The sequence below is a fragment of the Raphanus sativus genome, chromosome 7, assembly GCF_000801105.2.
Source record: "Raphanus sativus cultivar WK10039 chromosome 7, ASM80110v3, whole genome shotgun sequence".
Lineage (NCBI taxonomy): Eukaryota > Viridiplantae > Streptophyta > Magnoliopsida > Brassicales > Brassicaceae > Raphanus > Raphanus sativus.
Genome location: NC_079517.1, coordinates 13,805,147 through 13,823,591, shown reverse-complemented (window position 1 = coordinate 13,823,591; position 18,445 = coordinate 13,805,147). Strand labels below are relative to the sequence as shown.

The 18,445-nt window shown below is 29.3% G+C and overlaps 2 protein-coding genes across 3 annotated transcripts; one reads left to right on the top strand and one right to left on the bottom strand.

Moving 5' to 3' along the window:
• The first annotated feature begins 9,633 nt into the window (after nt 1–9,633).
• On the top strand, nt 9,634–11,966 carry LOC108817316 (heat shock 70 kDa protein 1). The gene is made up of 2 exons (XM_018589972.2): nt 9,634–9,943; nt 10,069–11,966. The coding sequence occupies exons 1-2, from the start codon at nt 9,727–9,729 to the stop codon at nt 11,793–11,795; spliced, it is 1,944 nt and encodes a 647-aa protein (XP_018445474.1). The 5' UTR covers nt 9,634–9,726; the 3' UTR covers nt 11,796–11,966.
• A 1,028-nt stretch (nt 11,967–12,994) lies between these two features.
• Nucleotides 12,995–15,584, bottom strand: LOC108817317 (F-box protein SKP2B). 2 transcript variants are annotated; one of them, XM_018589973.2, is made up of 5 exons: nt 15,507–15,584; nt 15,123–15,379; nt 14,049–14,397; nt 13,833–13,974; nt 12,995–13,761 (listed from the first exon to the last, which is right to left on the bottom strand). In XM_018589973.2, exons 2-5 carry the CDS (start codon nt 15,344–15,346, stop codon nt 13,388–13,390), a joined length of 1,089 nt encoding a protein of 362 aa, XP_018445475.1. In that variant the 5' UTR covers nt 15,347–15,379; nt 15,507–15,584; the 3' UTR covers nt 12,995–13,387. The 2 variants fall into 2 exon arrangements, with proteins under 2 accessions (XP_018445475.1, XP_056847251.1); XM_056991271.1 differs by lacking the exon at nt 15,507–15,584 and having other exon boundaries at nt 15,123–15,496.
• Nucleotides 15,585–18,445: the final 2,861 nt, after the last annotated feature.

The following is an 18,445-nucleotide window of genomic DNA, read 5'->3' as shown; positions in this document are numbered from 1 at the left end:
GACATGACATTAAACTTTATTTTGTTTCATGCCATATCATTGTATTTTATTTAAATAAATTTAATTTGATTAATTTTGATATTTGATGTTGGTTTTTGTCTCAATATACAAATATATTTTACTGAGATTATGTATAATAAAATACATGTTGTTTTGAAAATGAAATAAAATGAAAGTAAAGTATTTGATTCCAAATTACATAAAGATTATAACGATATTAATTTGAAATCTCATGTATATATAAATTTTACAAAAAACATAAACTATAATAATCGGTTAATATTTATTTTGGCTTTATTAATATATTTTTTGAATCTTCCAGTAATTTATTAATTTGAAATCTCATGTATATATAAATTTTACTAAAAAACTAAATTGTAATAATTGGTTAATATTTATTTTGGCTTTATTAATATGTTTTTGAATCATCTAGTAATTTAAACATATAAAAATAAATAAAATATTAATATAAAATAATATTTTAGTATTCTAGCTTATTTTAGTTCTATCTTTAATTTTGGATATAATAAATTAGATTAGTTGAAATGCTCATTTTTGTGAGTATAATGAATTACATATATTCTTTTAAATTTAAATTGAAGTACAATTATTTGTATTCTAATTAATCTAAATAAAATTAGTTTCATTTATCTAAGTATACTTTTGTAGTATTATTAGTAATTTTAGTTTTAAGAACATCAAGAAGTAAAGAGATGGTCAATAGGAAGTTGCATGAATGAATACACAGCTGATATATTTTGAAAATATAATTTATGTTGCTTAAAATTATGTTTTAAAGGGAATATTATTTATTTTCTTAATATCAAGATAATTTTATCAAATTTCAGTTTTATGAAATAACATTATATATAGATCTATTACTCGTTTTATCTAAGAAAATAGATAGATATAAAAGAAAAATATTATTTTAAAAATATATTTTATTTTGATTAAAACTATTTTTCAAAGGGAATTTTTTTTGTAATACCATGATTATTTGTGTAAAGTATATTTATGAAATCACATTATAATAAATATATTTTCGTTTTCAAATTCGTTTTTAAAATGTATAAATGTTTTCCTTTTAATATATACATTATTTATAAAAGGAAACTAAACTAAAATCCGAACGAAAAGAAATTATTGAATAAAAAATTAGTAATGATATTTAAATGTAATAATATTAATCGAATAAAAAATATATATAATTAACCGTCATAAGAACTAAAGTGAATGACATACTTATGAATATGACTTCTTAAATAAAATTATGTATTGATATACATTTAATAGATATCTAATTACCATTAAATATATTTATATAGTTTAATATCTTATTTAATTGCTAATATTATTATCATAGTATATAGTCATACAAACATTATATACACATCTTATCAAATTATAAGTAACTAGGTGTTTAGTCCGCACAATATTTAATAATTACTTATTAATATATATATTACTGGCTAAAATTTTAAAATAATAAATTTCTAGTTATTTTTTAAAAAAATTCTTAAGTATTATAATATTTTAAAATTGTTTGTACACTATATTCGTTATTAATAAATAATTAAAATTACTCAATATTCTTTTTAAAATCATATAAAATTTAAAACTTTAATTGATTATTATTTAATTTTGTGTGATTTTTGAATTAATTGTTCTTTTATCAAAAATATATTTCCCAATCACAACACAATATATATAAGAATTATTTTTATTTTAAAATATATATTTAGATTTTGGATAATTCTCCTTCTTGTTAATTTTAATAGCTTATCTAATAAAATAGATTTAAAATTCGTTTTTATTTTTAGCTAATTTATATAATTATTCATTAAAGGTATAAATGATATTAACCACTCCAAATTTTCACGTAAGAGCGCCATTGTAAAAAGACACTTTTTGAAATTTCTTTGTACACTATAGTTATTATTAATAAATAAATCTTAAAAACACTAATATTTTCTTTTAATTTTATAAAAATTAAAATTTTACTTGATTAATATTGTTATGTGTTTTCTGTTCTTGAGTTTTTAATTTTTTTACCAAAATATATTTTCGGACAACAACACAATATATATATATATATATATAAGAATTATATTTTTATTTTAAAATCTATATTTTAGATTTTGGATAATTTTTAATCGCGTATCTAGTCAAATATATTTTAAATTTATTTTTATTTTCGTTAATTTATATAATTGATTCATTAAAGCTATAAACAATATTAATCACTCTAAATTTTAACGTGAGAGTTCTGTTACAAAAAATTAATTCTCAAATAATAGTATAGATTAATGCATCTATTTTGTTTGTTAATTTATAATATTATAATGATAATGATAATTATAAATATTCACATATTTTATTTATAGTAGAATTATTAATAAATATTTGTTAATATATTAATATATTAATTAATAGGATTATTATAATATATATGTATAATGTTAATATAATCTCTATAGTATTATTTGAGAAGTCAGTTTCATACGTGTCGCACTCACGTTAACTCTCACAGTAGTAGATTACGATGACACTCTTAATGAATTAAAATATTACATATAACTATTATATTAAAATTGATTTTCCTTTTTCTAATAATTTCTATTAATCAGATATTCCTTTTTAGTTAAAAAATTATAAATTAAAAAAAATTACAATCAAATAATATATTTATATATAATTTGATTTCAAAAAAAAAGTAAAGTTAACAAAAAATATTTTTCGTAGTAAGAAAAATAAATATTTCCTTTAAAACATAATCTTAAGCAATATAAATATATTTTCAAAGTAATAAAAATATTTTCCTTATATCTATATATTTTCTCAGATAATTACAGAAAATAAATTGATTAGATAAACCAAGATTCCTTTAGTTGAATAATAATAGTTTATAATTAGTATTATTGAAATGGTTTATTCATTATTATAATATTTATTGACTAATAATATTATAGTTAAAAATCTAAAAATGTCTGTAAAAATATTTTACATATTAAAAATATTTTCTCAAGAAAAAAATTAAAAGATCTGGTTTTTATTTTTAAAACATTAAATGATACTTTTATGAAAACTAATTTTACCACAAGCATAATTTGAACAAATAATTACAAAAATATTTTTCAATAACATAATCCTTTGAAATTTTAATGAACTAAACATAAAACTATTTATGATTTATAAAATATATTAATTTATAATTTATTTATGTATTATGAATCGATCAACAGTTAAATTTATTTTTCTATTTGATTTTCAAAACAATATATATATATAATATTATTAGTAAAATATATTTACATATCTAAGAAAAAACCAATCTAAATGAAAATTACAAATTATTCCAAACTTTAATCTATTTAGAACAAAAAAAGTCATGGTTGAATTCAAAGAATTTGATGTTATCTAATATACTAAAATGATAATTAAACTAATCATATATTACATATCCAAATGACATGTCTAACTAAAATAATATAATATTAAGTATAAAAATTATAAAATAATAGAAATTAAAATTAAAATATTTATAAATTATTACAATATATTTACTTTATAAATATTTAAATCTGTGTATGAGTACGAGATAATTACTTAGCTGAAATTAAGATACAAATACCGAACCTACTATCAATCTATATATAATAGCAAACCCTTTTTTGTTCTCTTGTGACATCATGTTTTTTTATAAGAAAAAAAAATTACATTCAAAGGTCAGAATTGTTTCAATATTCTGATCTAATAGATATAAAACTCTCTTTTTTATATATGATGATGTCATAAAAGCTTTCGACAACTCTTTTTGAAGAGGCATATATTTAAAACAACACATCCCTTAGAGACACCTCTTAGACACATCCTTTAGACAGTGGTACCTTTTCACTAGTAACTGTAAAATACTCTTGTTTTCTGGGATATTATTGAACGGTTAATATAAGAACTGTTAACTTATAGTGTAGATCGGTTGCATAAATTATAAGCGGCCACGTTAAAACGTCTTTCTTGTTCTCCCATCCATCAGCCTCATTATTGACTTGTTGATATTTGGAATCAGTACGGTGTTATATCACTGGTTTTTTTTATGGCTTTTGAGAAGTAGAGAAACGAAGAAGAAGAGAGTTATGGAGTATCTTGACTTGTTGATCATTGGAACTAATGCGGTACGTTGGTTGTTGGGTTTGACACCAACACGTGAAACGGTGGATCAATGGGTTTTTGATGCTTGGATTTGGAGGAACAGAGAAAAAAAGAATAAGACATTATATGCGTGTAAGATTATTGTGTTTTATATTCAAAAGAAAATACACAACAAAATAACAACAAAAAAAGAGTTTTAAGTCATTTAGTAACGGGAAAGATGTGTGAGATTGAGGAATTCTGGGTTTATTTGTTTTTTTTTTTCCATTGCAACTGTAATGTTAAAGTTCTATAATATTATTTGAGAAATCAGTTTCATATGTGTCGCGTTTACATAGATTCTCACAGTGGTTGATTACACGAATACCCTTAATGAATTAATTTTAGTTATACATAATTATTTTTACTAAAAAAATGTTTAGTTTCCTTTTTGTTAATAAAGCTTTAGTTATCTTTATTTATTATAGTTTATTTATTTCATAAACCCATATATAATAAAAAGGAAATATCTATAAAATATATAGATTTTGTATATACAAAAAACGGATTTATTTTTTCTTACTTTATATTTTCCCTAAAAACACAAATAAAAAGTGAATATTGAATAATTTTCAAAATATATAGGTTTATATATATAATTTACAAAAGAAAATAGTTAAGATAAATTTTAAGAAAACATATTTTATAATAATTATATTTTTGATTAAATGATTTAAAGAAAATTAATTTCAAACAACATAAAGTGATCATTTAATATCATTAAGAAAAATTATAAATTAAAATTAAAATTTTACCTAATTTTCATTGATAAAATTATAAAATGTATTCACAATTCTAAAGAAGTGATGATTTACCAATTATTAGGATTTAGTTGTTTTATAAATATTCAGATATGTACATGAATTTTAAAATATTATAAATTATGTTCATGAATGCAACTACAGTGTGTTTCTATCTTTTTAAAAATAAACTTACCAAATTTTATAATATTTATAAATATATTTCGAAATATAAAAGGATGAACTGAACTAAGTTAAGCTAAAAGTAGTAATCCAATTTTAATCTTATTAAAGTAAAAAAATAGTTGTTCAATTTGAAATAATAGATGGGAAAACATACCTAACAATAAACACTTGAACTGTCTAAAATATTATGTTTGAAATAAGATACCTAATTAAGATGAAAACATACATATAAATACAACCTTTTGAATTTCTGGATGTAACTACCTTATGAATTCGAAATTAATCAATGAAGTTTTGAAATATTTCTGAATTGGTTTACTTATTCAATTATCAATCTCCTAGCACATTAATTTATTTTATATAATTTATCCAAAATAACATATATTAAATTTTAAAAATATTAGAAGTATTTATTAATGCAATTCCAGCTTTATATTTCTTTTTCTCAGAAAACATATATAAAATTATAAAAACTTGGATAAATATATTTACAAATCTAATAAAATGAACCAAACTAAATGAAATTAAAATAACAATTTAATTTTAAACTAATGAAAAATTGTTGTTTATTTTGAAACCAAATATGGAGCTCAACAATACCATACATGAACTGATCCAAATTACTGTATATGGAATCACATATCTAATTAAGATGAAAACATAATGATACTTAATATTATTTTCATGATATAAATTAAGATAACTTAAAAGTTATGAACAAATGTATAGATATTTATATTCATATAATGATACTTAATACAATTCCTTTTTTTCATCATATATATAAGTTATAAAATTACTTGAAAGTTATAAAACATATGTAAATGTTTAACAATTATTATGTTTTGATTATTTTATATGTATTTGTTCCCGTGCATGAGCACGGGAGAATCACCTAGTTGAATATTGTAGAAACGGCTTTTAATTTCATTATGAATTTTGAAACACTTGAATTACATAAAAATGTCCATTACCAGCGGTCCAGCAATAATAAGTTATGAAATGTGGGAATTGCAATACTTGACTGAAAATTACATTACTGAATTGTACATGTACTAAATTATGTTTTTTTTCTTTCTTGTAACGGATGCACTTAGTTATGTTGAATATATATATCTAATAGGTTTTACCGTTTCATGTTGTCTTCACCATCTAAAAAAATCTGAAAGAAAGGACGTTCATATTGTTTGAGTCCGTTAAGGAAATATGTTTTTAACAAAATCAAAATCCATATAAAAATTGCTGTTTAATTTTTTCAGGGCAATAACAAAATTTGATGTTAAATAACACTGAATTCAGTGTTTATTTTAATTTCAATCTCCAATCACAACACCAAATTTCATACAAAAACAATTATATATCTTTATTTATTTTTAATAGTTTTAGTATTTTATTTGTTAAGACACTAATTTTATTTTAACTAATTTATATATTTTTAATCACAAATTAAATTAATAATAGTTATTTAATCTTATTATTAAATAAAATACAGTAAAAATATTTTAGTATTTGATGTGATTAAAATGTAATACCAAATTCAGTATAATCATGTTCACAGATCACCGAATCTGGTAGAAGCTGTAAATTTTAAAATCTCATTAGATATGAAATTATAATTTAAATAAGACTTTAAAATTGAATTTTTCATTGTAATTATTATAATTTTTATTTTATTTTTATAATCACTTCTTCAAAGAGAAAAAGACATTTAACTTTTAAACCTCTTTTAGTCTATATTTCAGTTTGTATAACATAATCTCATTTACAGGTTACTTTCAAAATACTTCAAATTGGAAATAAAGATATCTAAATATTTGAGAAAACACATAATCTCAATAAATTTATATGTATTAAAAATTGTTGATTTCAAATCTAATATAGATTTATCGGAAAACTTTTAGTTAAAGATAAATAAATATTAATTAGAAGTACAAGATTTGATTTATATTCAGTTTCCAACAATATAGGTTCGAAAAAAATAACATATGTGTACAAAATGGAAGATTGATCATTTTGGAGAATATATTATACTTTTGAAGATTCAAGTTAATTATTTGAAAAATTAAAGCAAACCTCGTAATCGTCTATATAAACATTTGTATTTGTTTAAATGCATCACTGAAATTATTAGATAATATATTCCTAACTATTTAAATGTCCACTGTAGTTTTTTATGGTTAATCAATGAAATATTTGATGACCAACCCTTCTAACCTGGTAAACATTGAAAATTTTAAAACTTAATACAATATTTTAAGTACAAAGAGATGTACTTATTAGTACATGAGTGAAAAAATTAAAAAAAAAAAATCAATGCTCCAAAATCATAAAATATAGTTAGATAAATATATATATAAATATTGGATATTTATTTGTATCTTTGGTATCTTAAATAATCAGAGGAAGCTTTTGTTATCTTATTCTCCAAAAAATCATGTAATCCATTAAAATAGGCATTATTTTGAAAATCACATAATCAATTGTGTCTTTTTCTCCATGTTTAATTAATTCTATTCTATTAAAATTATGTAGTTTATATTCGAACATCTTACCAAAGACATGAAATCCACTAAAATACAATATTTTCTTAATTTTTAGTCACCAAATTTATAACAAACCTATCGTACATTCACAAACACTATATTAAAACAATATATTTTTGTTTAAGTTAGGGATCAGTAATTTTTCATTCTATAATCTATTAATTTTAGCATAAATTTTAGAAATAGTTTATATACTATAAATGTTTCTTTTTGTATCATCATTTTTCATTCCAAATACTTTTATATATAGTTATTTTTTTCAAAGGTTACATTTAATTAGATTTTAATATTGTTCTCCCCCGCGAACCGCTGGATTCCCAATCCTAGTACTATTAAAAAGAAAGGAGTTTTGAAAAATTTACCTATGAAAGTTGTTTTGGACCATTTCCTTTTTTTTCATTTTTTGGTCTTACCCTCTATATAATATTGATATTTGACAAGATTATTAACCCTATATATACCACCGACTTTTACTCTAACTATCAAACCGGTTACATTATTACTATTTTGAACCATTTAAATTGATTGCTAAATCACCCTACCCAAACAATATAAATTAAATGAACCAGAACAACCAAATATAACATAATTTTATCGAAATATTCATTTGACCCACTTTTAAAAAACATTGGATAATTGAAGAAACACAGAGCATAGTACCGTCGACTACAAAACACAAGACACTACGTGAGAATTTGATTCAAACCTCCATACTTGATATCATAACCTGCCATTTTTTAGATCTTCTAAACCTGGCATTTTATTACTTCTGTTTGAGTCAAATTATAAAATCAACCATAGACACCATAGCTTATACGATACAAGTTGTTTGAGTCAAATTATAATATTAACCTCGAACAGCGTTCACAAAAATTCTACATTCATTCAAGTATATCATAGATACTTAAAAATAAACATTTGTCTCAGACTAATTTTTTAAAGATTTATAATATAGTTACGATTAATAAAATTAAAAAGAAAAAAAATTACCAGGTTATTATTCTTCAAATTTTACGTACAAAAAATAATTCTTATGTAAGTAACATATATATTGATATATCAACAAAATTATATAAAAAATTAAAATTATTTTCTTCTCAATATATTAATAACGGTCTTTTTGATTTTAACATAATTTTACCCTATTCGGTTTATTATATCATACATTTACTAACTAGATCTCTCGGTTCGACCATAATTCTGATTCGGATATGAAAACTCAATCATTCGGATATCAAAACTCAATGATTCACATATCAAAACTCAATGAAAACATTGTACCACACTGAAATGTTTATAATATAATGCTGAAATGATTGAGATGTAAAAATTCAATCAACATAATTCTGATCTTGGCTTAGTGATCATCAAAAAAATATTCGCGCTTCTTAAGCGTGGATCAGAATCTAGTTGTAATTTTTATATTAATACATTATTCAAATATCATAGTGGATATTTTTTGGGGCAAGTCTCTAAAATAGCACTTTTTAAGTTTTTGTCACAAAATAGCACTCAAAAAAATAAAATGACCAAAATAGCATATTTTTGTTTTGAAAAATTTAATATTTATTTTTTATTTTAAATATTTGAACACATTACTAAAATCCCACTCCTTAACTCTAAACTCTAAGTCGTAAATTAGTTAACCCAAAGGTTATAAATGCATATTTACTCTTCAATAAAATTTATTTTAATTATTTTTCTTTTTGTGATGTTATTTTTGTGACAAAAACTTGGTTCTGTGCTATTTTTGTATTTTTTGTTTTTTTGCCGACTAACATAGGATGATGAGTTGATCCAGTGTATTGAAAAAATATTATTAGTGAAATAAAAAATCATTAATCTATTCTTTAAAAAACATATGCAAGCTTTTGTGGCAATTTTCTATTATTCCTAACTGAAAAAAAAGGAAAAAATGCATCAAGAACATTCTGGAAACATGAAGCCGTGTCCTATATAATGCCCTCTCTCCCCCCTCTCTCTTTCTCACACCTTAAAACTCAAACCTAATTGGCTCATCTCAACGCCGCCGAAAGCTTTTTCTTTTCCTCTGAATTTATTCTGTGATAATGTCTAGTGGTAAAGGAGAAGGTCCAGCGATCGGAATCGATCTGGGCACGACCTACTCGTGCGTCGGAGTGTGGCAACACGATCGCGTCGAGATCATCGCCAATGATCAAGGTAACCGGACGACTCCTTCTTACGTCGCCTTCACCGACTCCGAGAGGTTGATTGGTGATGCCGCCAAAAATCAAGTCGCCATGAACCCCATCAACACCGTCTTCGGTACGTAACGCTCTAACTCTCCGATCTTAGTTTTATAGGAACGAATCTTAATAGAATATTCTGTAATCCTAGATCTGTGATGTTTTTATCGGATCCAATTAACTGTTTTTTTTTAACTGTGACAGATGCGAAGAGATTGATCGGTAGAAGATTCTCTGACTCATCAGTCCAGAGCGACATGAAGCTATGGCCCTTTAAGATCATCCCTGGGCCTGCCGACAAGCCCATGATCGTAGTCAGTTACAAAGGAGAAGAGAAGCAGTTCGCCGCCGAGGAGATCTCCTCCATGGTTCTCATCAAGATGCGCGAGATCGCCGAGGCTTACCTCGGCGTCACCATCAAAAACGCCGTCGTCACTGTTCCCGCCTACTTCAACGACTCTCAGCGTCAGGCGACTAAGGACGCCGGCGTGATCGCCGGTTTGAACGTCATGCGCATCATCAACGAGCCGACGGCGGCTGCAATCGCCTATGGTCTCGACAAGAAGGCGACGAGCGTCGGGGAGAAGAACGTGTTGATCTTTGATCTCGGCGGCGGGACTTTCGACGTCTCTCTTCTCACCATTGAGGAAGGGATCTTCGAGGTTAAGGCTACTGCTGGAGACACTCATCTCGGCGGGGAGGATTTTGATAACAGGATGGTTAACCATTTCGTGCAAGAGTTCAAGAGGAAGAGCAAGAAGGACATTAGCGGTAACCCTAGAGCTTTGAGAAGGTTGAGGACGGCTTGTGAGAGAGCGAAGAGGACTCTCTCTTCCACCGCTCAAACCACCATCGAGATTGACTCTTTGTTCGAGGGGATTGACTTCTACTCTGCGCTCACCCGCGCTAGGTTCGAGGAGCTCAACATGGATCTTTTCAGGAAGTGTATGGAGCCTGTTGAGAAGTGTCTCCGCGATGCAAAGATGGACAAGAGTACGGTCCACGACGTTGTCCTCGTTGGTGGCTCCACGCGTATCCCGAAAGTCCAGCAGCTTCTTCAAGATTTCTTCAACGGGAAAGAGCTTTGCAAGTCCATTAACCCTGACGAGGCTGTGGCTTACGGTGCTGCGGTTCAGGGTGCGATTCTTAGCGGGGAAGGGAACGAGAAGGTGCAGGATCTTCTTCTCTTGGACGTGACTCCTCTCTCTCTTGGTCTTGAGACCGCGGGTGGGGTTATGACCACGTTGATCCAGAGGAACACGACGATACCGACCAAGAAGGAGCAGGTGTTCTCCACCTACTCTGACAACCAGCCGGGCGTGTTGATCCAGGTCTACGAAGGTGAGAGGGCTAGGACCAAGGACAACAACCTCCTTGGAAAGTTTGAGCTCTCTGGCATCCCTCCTGCTCCACGTGGTGTCCCTCAGATCACAGTCTGTTTCGACATTGACGCTAACGGCATCCTCAACGTCTCTGCAGAGGACAAGACCACTGGCCAAAAGAACAAGATCACGATCACCAACGACAAGGGTCGCTTGTCTAAGGACGAGATCGAGAAGATGGTGCAAGAAGCTGAGAAGTACAAGTCTGAGGATGAGGAGCACAAGAAGAAGGTCGAAGCCAAGAATGCTCTTGAGAACTATGCTTACAACATGAGGAACACCATCCGTGACGACAAGATTGGTGAGAAGCTTCCTGCTGCTGACAAGAAGAAGATTGAGGATTCGGTTGAGGAGGCGATCCAGTGGCTTGATGGTAACCAAACGGCTGAAGCAGACGAGTTTGAAGACAAGATGAAGGAGTTGGAGAGTGTGTGCAACCCCATCATTGCTAAGATGTATCAAGGAGCTGGTGGTGAAGCAGGTCCTGCTGATGATGAAGCTCCACCTGCTTCTGGAGGTGCTGGTCCCAAGATTGAGGAAGTCGACTAAACTGGTTCTCTTAGAACTGTTTTCCCTTTTATCAATTTCGGTGTTGTGTAATTTAAGTGTTTTGCTCTTTATTTTTATGTACTCTTTATCTTCCGTTGTCATCATTGCGAATTGGGTTGCAGTTTCGAACTTGACGATTGCAGAAATTTTTATTTGATGGGTTTTTCTCTCTGTTTCTATGGTTCCAATTGCACGACTTTGTCCTTTGAGATAGTCAATGATTATTGGAGGCCCCTTCTGCATTTGTTGTGTTCTCTTCTGTATTTGTTGGTTTTTCCAGGGACAAGATCTTTGAAGAAGAAAAAGTACTGTATCTTTTGTATAGAAAAGGAAGGTCTCTTGCTACTCAAAATGTAAGCTGATCCGTCTTGTTTTGTTAGTATCTTCTCCATTTGGTTTTGAGTTTGTTTGTAATTCAGAGGAACTGTTCTTGATTTGGTCTTTCGCAATACTTTGCTGTTCTAGGTAGCTCTGTTTTGGTTGGAAATTCTTTTTTTTACCCTTAAAGGCTGCTCCCACTTTAGCTCTGATTTGCGAAAAAACCTAAAAAATCTGAAGAAAAATGGTGTATTAAATAGTCTCAATACGATGGTCAACCTTGGTTCAGAAGCTTACATGCAAGCTCAAGTGTAAGTCTTGCACTGTCTCCATACTGAGTTTACTGCGTTTTCACAAATAGTACATAACCGCTTGTGCAATTCAAGTAGTGTGTACTTTCACTATGTTCTGTGGAGGTGGTATGATATACCATACCAGGCTTGCTTTCTGATTTTCTCTTCTTCTTTTCTTACACTTGGTTTGAGTATATGAGTTCAGGCCAGATACAAGGCACATATTCCTGGAATGTAGGGCTCGGCTTTTATGTGGAGTTCTCCCGGCAAGAAGCTCTTGACTAAATTATGTTTGTCGCTTCTTCATGGACTATGCTGTTCTGTACACGGCTTTGTTGCATAGCTGTTTGTTTCTGGGGTAAATTCTAGGGAAAAACATGGTTTGATTGATCGTGTCATGAAGACTCAGTTGTCTGGTTCGAATGCACCATAGTAGTGGCCAAAATGATGATACTATAAATGACGGGTTTTTACAGACAATAAGATGAAGAAGTAACTGATGTTGTTGCGCAGAACAAAGGGCGTATCAAGCTTGTTAAGTTTGATAACTCTGCATATACTCATCTAGTAAATTTGCTGTGTTAATGGTTTTTCCTCTTTTTTTTTTTTTTTTTTGCGTAGGCTCATCACCAGATACAGCAAATACTAAATCTTCCAGAGGAGAATCCATCATCATACAGGCAACGTGCGTTTCAGTAGTGATTCATGAGAGAAAGATAAACTGAAAGAGGACTGCTACTGTCATATGTAGCCTCTTATTATTTGAGTTATTCGTTATTATCTGATGATGAGTGATGGATCATCAAAGTTATACAAATATTGTAAAACAAAGTAAAGAACCTTGTAATCATTTTAAGGTTGTAAAATCTTGAGATGTGAAGATAAACCTCAAACAGACAAGCTTATATTTTTTTTTTCTTTTAATTTTAGGCTTATATGTACAAATACCAAAGAAGAGACCCTTATGCCTTAGACACTGGTTCAATGAGCCGGGTGAGGGTAAGCTGTGTGGGTGCGGTGGGTCTGGAGGATACATGCACAGTGAACCGATGTTAAATTCAGACAACCACTCATGACAAGCGAATGCCTGCCGGAACAAGTGTGGAGCGCAGGGAATGTATCGCAGACAGCTTGAACAGCTGAAGGTGTAAGGTAAGTACATTGGCTAATGTTGAGGCTTCTTAGTCCTTCTTCATCGAACTTGCCTTTCTTAACCGACCGCCTCATATCGTGCTTGTTCTTCACTCCACTCTGAGCCAGTGAGTACATTGCTCTGTCAGTTATGTTCCTGCAATAGTATAGCCCCAATGACCTCAAGTGTACACACTTATTCGCCAAAGCCACCACACTCTCATCTACAACAACAACAACAACACAAATGTCTCAAGACTGATTCAAGTTTTGTAAAAGCTGTCTTAAACTTTACCTGTAATAAGAACACATCCACAAAGATCAAGGGTTCTTAGATCAGGACAGCCATAAGATAAACTCATGACTCCATCATCACTTACATTCTCACACCATCCCAAGTTTAGTGATTGCATCTGACTGCAGTTTTCTCCAATAGCCTGTACAAAGGTTTGGATTCTTGTTTCGGTTACTGATACAAAGACTTTAGAAAGTTCAGTGTTTAAAAGGGCACCTGCAATGCATTGTCAGATACAGCTTCAACACAGCCACAAAGATTTAGAACTTTGAGCTTCCGGCAAACCCTTGTCAAATAGGCCAAAGCAGTGTCGCTGAATGACGTGCAGCCGCTAAGGTTGAGTTTAGTGAGGTTAGTGCAGCCGCGAGCCAGAGCATAGAGGGAATGGTCAGTGAGTTTCAAGCTTTTGCTAAGGTCAAGATCTTGTAGCTCGTGACAGTGATTCGCTATAGCTTCCACTGCGTTGTCCTCAAGCTGAGGGCTGTCCTGTCTCAGTACCAGAGTCTGAAGGTTAACGAGTTTTGGAGCAAGAGACAGAACCAAACTGTTCGCGTTCTTCTTGCACCTGAAGATACAAACAAGTCAAACATAAAACCAAACCCTATAAATCACATTCTTGGTACATATACAAATCGTAATCTTGAAATTGAAACCATCATATCAAAAAACTGTTCTCACAATCTCACAACAAAATCTGATCAGTGATCAATCAACAACAAAGTTTGATACTTTCAACTAAGCAATGGGCCTTTGGTGTCACATTCAGATTTGATCAAGGTTATTCGGATTTTCAGATTTTTGATACCATGCTCATAAATCCTATTCAAGTTTTTTACTAATTTCTGGGTTCTGTTCTCTTCAGTTCGAATCAGGTTATAAATATGAAACCGCCCAATTTTTTTTAAAAAATAATGAAATTAACCAAAAACATTAAAAATCTAATTAAAAACTAGTTTAACTTTGGTTGTTAAAAAAAAAAAAACTAGTTTAACTGCCTAACTTAACTAAAAATATTTGAAATAACCAATTTTTTAAAAAATATAACAAAATATCTAAATTATCTTAACATATATAAATATACTAATAAATTAACAATTTAGGTTATTTTTAAATTCTAGTTCGGACTAACATTATTATTGTTCTTGAATATTTTTTTATAACGGTTCAAGTTGGATTTTGGCTTTCGGTTTGGATTCGATTTACATTTTGGGTTTGGTTAAAAACGCCCAATGTCTACTTCCCGTCAACATATCAGCCATCAACAAAGAAGAAGAAGGTATGTATACAAACCAAGAGAGGGAGAGACGAGTGAGACCAAAGGAAATAGCATCTCTCCAGCCACTGCAAACACCAGAAGCAATGATGACCGTCCGATCATCAACAAGGTTTAAGATCCTCATCAGAAGCTCAGCAGGGATATCTTTCCACCCAGTGAACACAATTCTTTCCATATTGATCTCCTTCATCTTCTCGAAGCATCGGTTAAGTGTTGCCGACCCTTCTTGGCTCACCATCTTTTAATATTTCCTGAAAGACGTTTCTTGATTCTGTACCACCACAAATAGAAGAAACCTGAGAATATTAAAGAAAAAACAGAGCCTCGAAAGACGAAGAAGGTAGGAAAATTACAAAAATGAAGCTAAAGATTGAAACTTTGGACTGTTTCTATCTTACCTTCGTTGCTCTTTCAAATAAACTAAAGCGTGAGATGATAACGAGAGGAGAAAGAGAGATAGACAACGAGTTTTTGTTATAAAAGGGTAACAGACAAAGAGTTAACTTACGGACAACCTCTACATGACACGTGTCGAATATTTAACGGTTATGTCACATACTTTTCTTTACATTTATTTTCTTTTCATGATCATAAATGTAATATAAAATATCAGAAATAATAACACAAGAGTTTCGGGAAAGCAAATTAAAATTTAATTAGAAAAATTGACAATACAGATTTTTTTTTATCATATGATTGTTCCATGGTTTTGGTGGAATATATACTTGTAGGACTTTAGGGATTTTTATAGGAGCAGAAATTTATATAATAAGATCATTTATTCGTTTGTTTTTGATAAAGTGGTGTAGATTATTTTTTGATGGATTTTTAAGGATGATATCTGCCGAATTGACTGAAATTTGGACACAATTCACCTGAACACTATGAAATATTGTATTTGTTGGTCAAAATCAGAGTTTTAAATGAAAAATGGAAATTTAAAATAAGTGACATAAAAATTAATAAAGATATATATTTGGTTAAATAGAAAGTTTAACATATGTTTTAAATCTTATAATATTTTGATATTTGGTTAAATTTAAAATATAAACTAAGTTAGCGTATATTGTTGGTTTTGATTTGGTCAATGCAACATCATGACTTAGTATGTTATCGTCTCGAATCTTTAGTCATGGAAATCAAATTTCTTTTATTGCTAGGATTGTGACGTTAGTGTCTCCATTTAATAACGTGCCCATTTGTTCAAGTTAAATGGGGACATGGGTTTAACTCATTCGGTTTGAGCAAAACGTACTGAGGATAGCGGATCTCGAGGAAACGCTATGGACGGAGGCACAATTATTGATACCAAAGACCCACGGAAATGTTTAGCCTACCAACGATTGGCAAACTTTGGGCACAACCAGAGTATGTTTTGTTGATGGATCTTGGAAAGAACAAGATATCTTTACTGGACAGGGGTAGTATTGCCGAAAGATAGATTCAGAGGACAAGATGATGGGGGCAATGAATCTCCGACGTAGTCTATCTCCATTACATGTAGAATGTGAAGTGCTGATTTGGGCAATGAAGTGCATGAAGACCCTGCAGTTCTCAGATGTGGTTTTTGCTACAGATTGTTCTCAATTGGTGACGATGGTGTCCTCACCCGAAGAATGGCCAGCATTTACTACGCATATGGAGGAATTTCGCCAAAGTAAGACTTTCTTCCCTAATTTTAAGATTCGACATATTCCAAGGGCGCAAAACACAATGGCGGACAAGCTTGCTCATGGAGCAAGGATTTCACCATCAGCTATGTTATATGTTGATTCGATACCTCCGGCTTGGCTTTCCAATCCGGTGGAATCTATATAGATAGTTAAATGTTGTCAAAAAAAAAAAAAGCAAAACGTACAATCCTTCATATATTTTTTCTCTTAGATTTTTATTTTGAGTTTGAAAATATACACAAAATTAGTTTTGTTAAACTTTTAACAGAATGACACAGATTAGAAGATCTTTTTGCAATTGTATCTTAAGACCAATGTTTTGAAAATCGGACCGGATACCGACTCGGTAAAACTACTGGTTGACTGGTTAGACCGGTTCAACCGGTCGAATCGGGTTTTTTATAAAAATATATATAATTATATATTTATACTATATAAACTTTACTTCTACATATAATACTTTCTCTATTCTTTTTTATTCTTTTTTATTAACTCAAAATAAACAACAAACATAAATCTGATTACTATGTAAACTAAAAATTAAAAAAAACACAAATGATTTACAGCTAAAACAATCATATTTATTTATTTTTACAACTAACATATCAAATTTTAAGAATATGGTAAAATAAAAATAGTATATGAGAGTCAAAAATATATTTTTCACATTTTTTCTTAGAAAAATAAAAATCAACTAAATAGTGATAGTTGAACACTAATTATAAAATATTAAAATTTAGATAGTAATAATTAAAAACACTTAACTATATGTTAATTTTTAAGAACCGGGTTTTAAAGTTAAACCGGGTCATCGGTTTTACCGGGTTTCAGCCGGTTTTACTGGTTTTTATCAAATTCGGGTTTTAAACCGAACCGGACTCGGCTTCTTTAGCGAGTTACGGTCGGACCGGTTCGACCGGCCGGTCCGATCCGATTTTCAAAACACTGCTTAAGACTCATTATATTATTAAATCGTCGCATTTAACATATTTTGAGTTAAAAGAAAAAGATATCTCGTTTCTCCTATTATATTATTTTTTCTCACTTTGATATAATTTTCATTTTAGTTATGTAAGATATTCAATTCTCTATATTTGTACATTACAATTCTGTCATCTTTTCTGTTGTTTATAGAGTTCTAACAAACCCAATTCATCAATTAGTTAGAAGGCTCGGAAAAATATTTGTTCTATATAGATATCCAATCTGAAAGTTTGATTGATTACTTTTTTCAAAAAAAAAAAGTTTGATTGATTACTAAAAAAGATGTTGCAAGTTCAACTCTTAAAATAGAAAATAGAAATTAACCAAAAATTTAACATCAAAAACTAATCGCCAAAATTTTATATTTGATATTTTCAACACTGATTAATGATAGATATAGCAAATTATAATAAACATTATATAGATGGTGTTACATCCGACAATTCTACTTGCTTTGGACGAGAATTTACGTTTGACTGTATCATCTTGAGTTGTCCTATGAAATTTGTTCATAAAAGTATTTCTTACGCTATTTTAAAGATTTTTTGTAATTTTCCTTTAATATTCTGCATAATTCACAAATTTCAGAAATTGAAATTTAAACTTCTTGATGTAATTAATAAACCCTTGATTAAACTACTAAACCAAGGAAGTTTCACAATTATGTTTGACCTTAATAA

Bases quoted from the DNA above. Each gene is read 5' to 3' on its own strand.
- LOC108817316 (XM_018589972.2), top strand. From the start codon at position 9,727: ATGTCTAGTGGTAAAGGAGAAGGTCCAGCGATCGGAATCGATCTGGGC. The intron at 9,944-10,068 runs GTACGTAACGCT...TAACTGTGACAG, and splicing joins CCCCATCAACACCGTCTTCG to ATGCGAAGAGATTGATCGGT.
- LOC108817317 (XM_018589973.2), bottom strand. From the start codon at position 15,346: ATGGTGAGCCAAGAAGGGTCGGCAACACTTAACCGATGCTTCGAGAAG. The intron at 13,975-14,048 runs GTGCCCTTTTAA...ACCTTTGTACAG, and splicing joins TATCTGACAATGCATTGCAG to GCTATTGGAGAAAACTGCAG. The intron at 13,762-13,832 runs GTAAAGTTTAAG...TTGTTGTTGTAG, and splicing joins TGGATGTGTTCTTATTACAG to ATGAGAGTGTGGTGGCTTTG.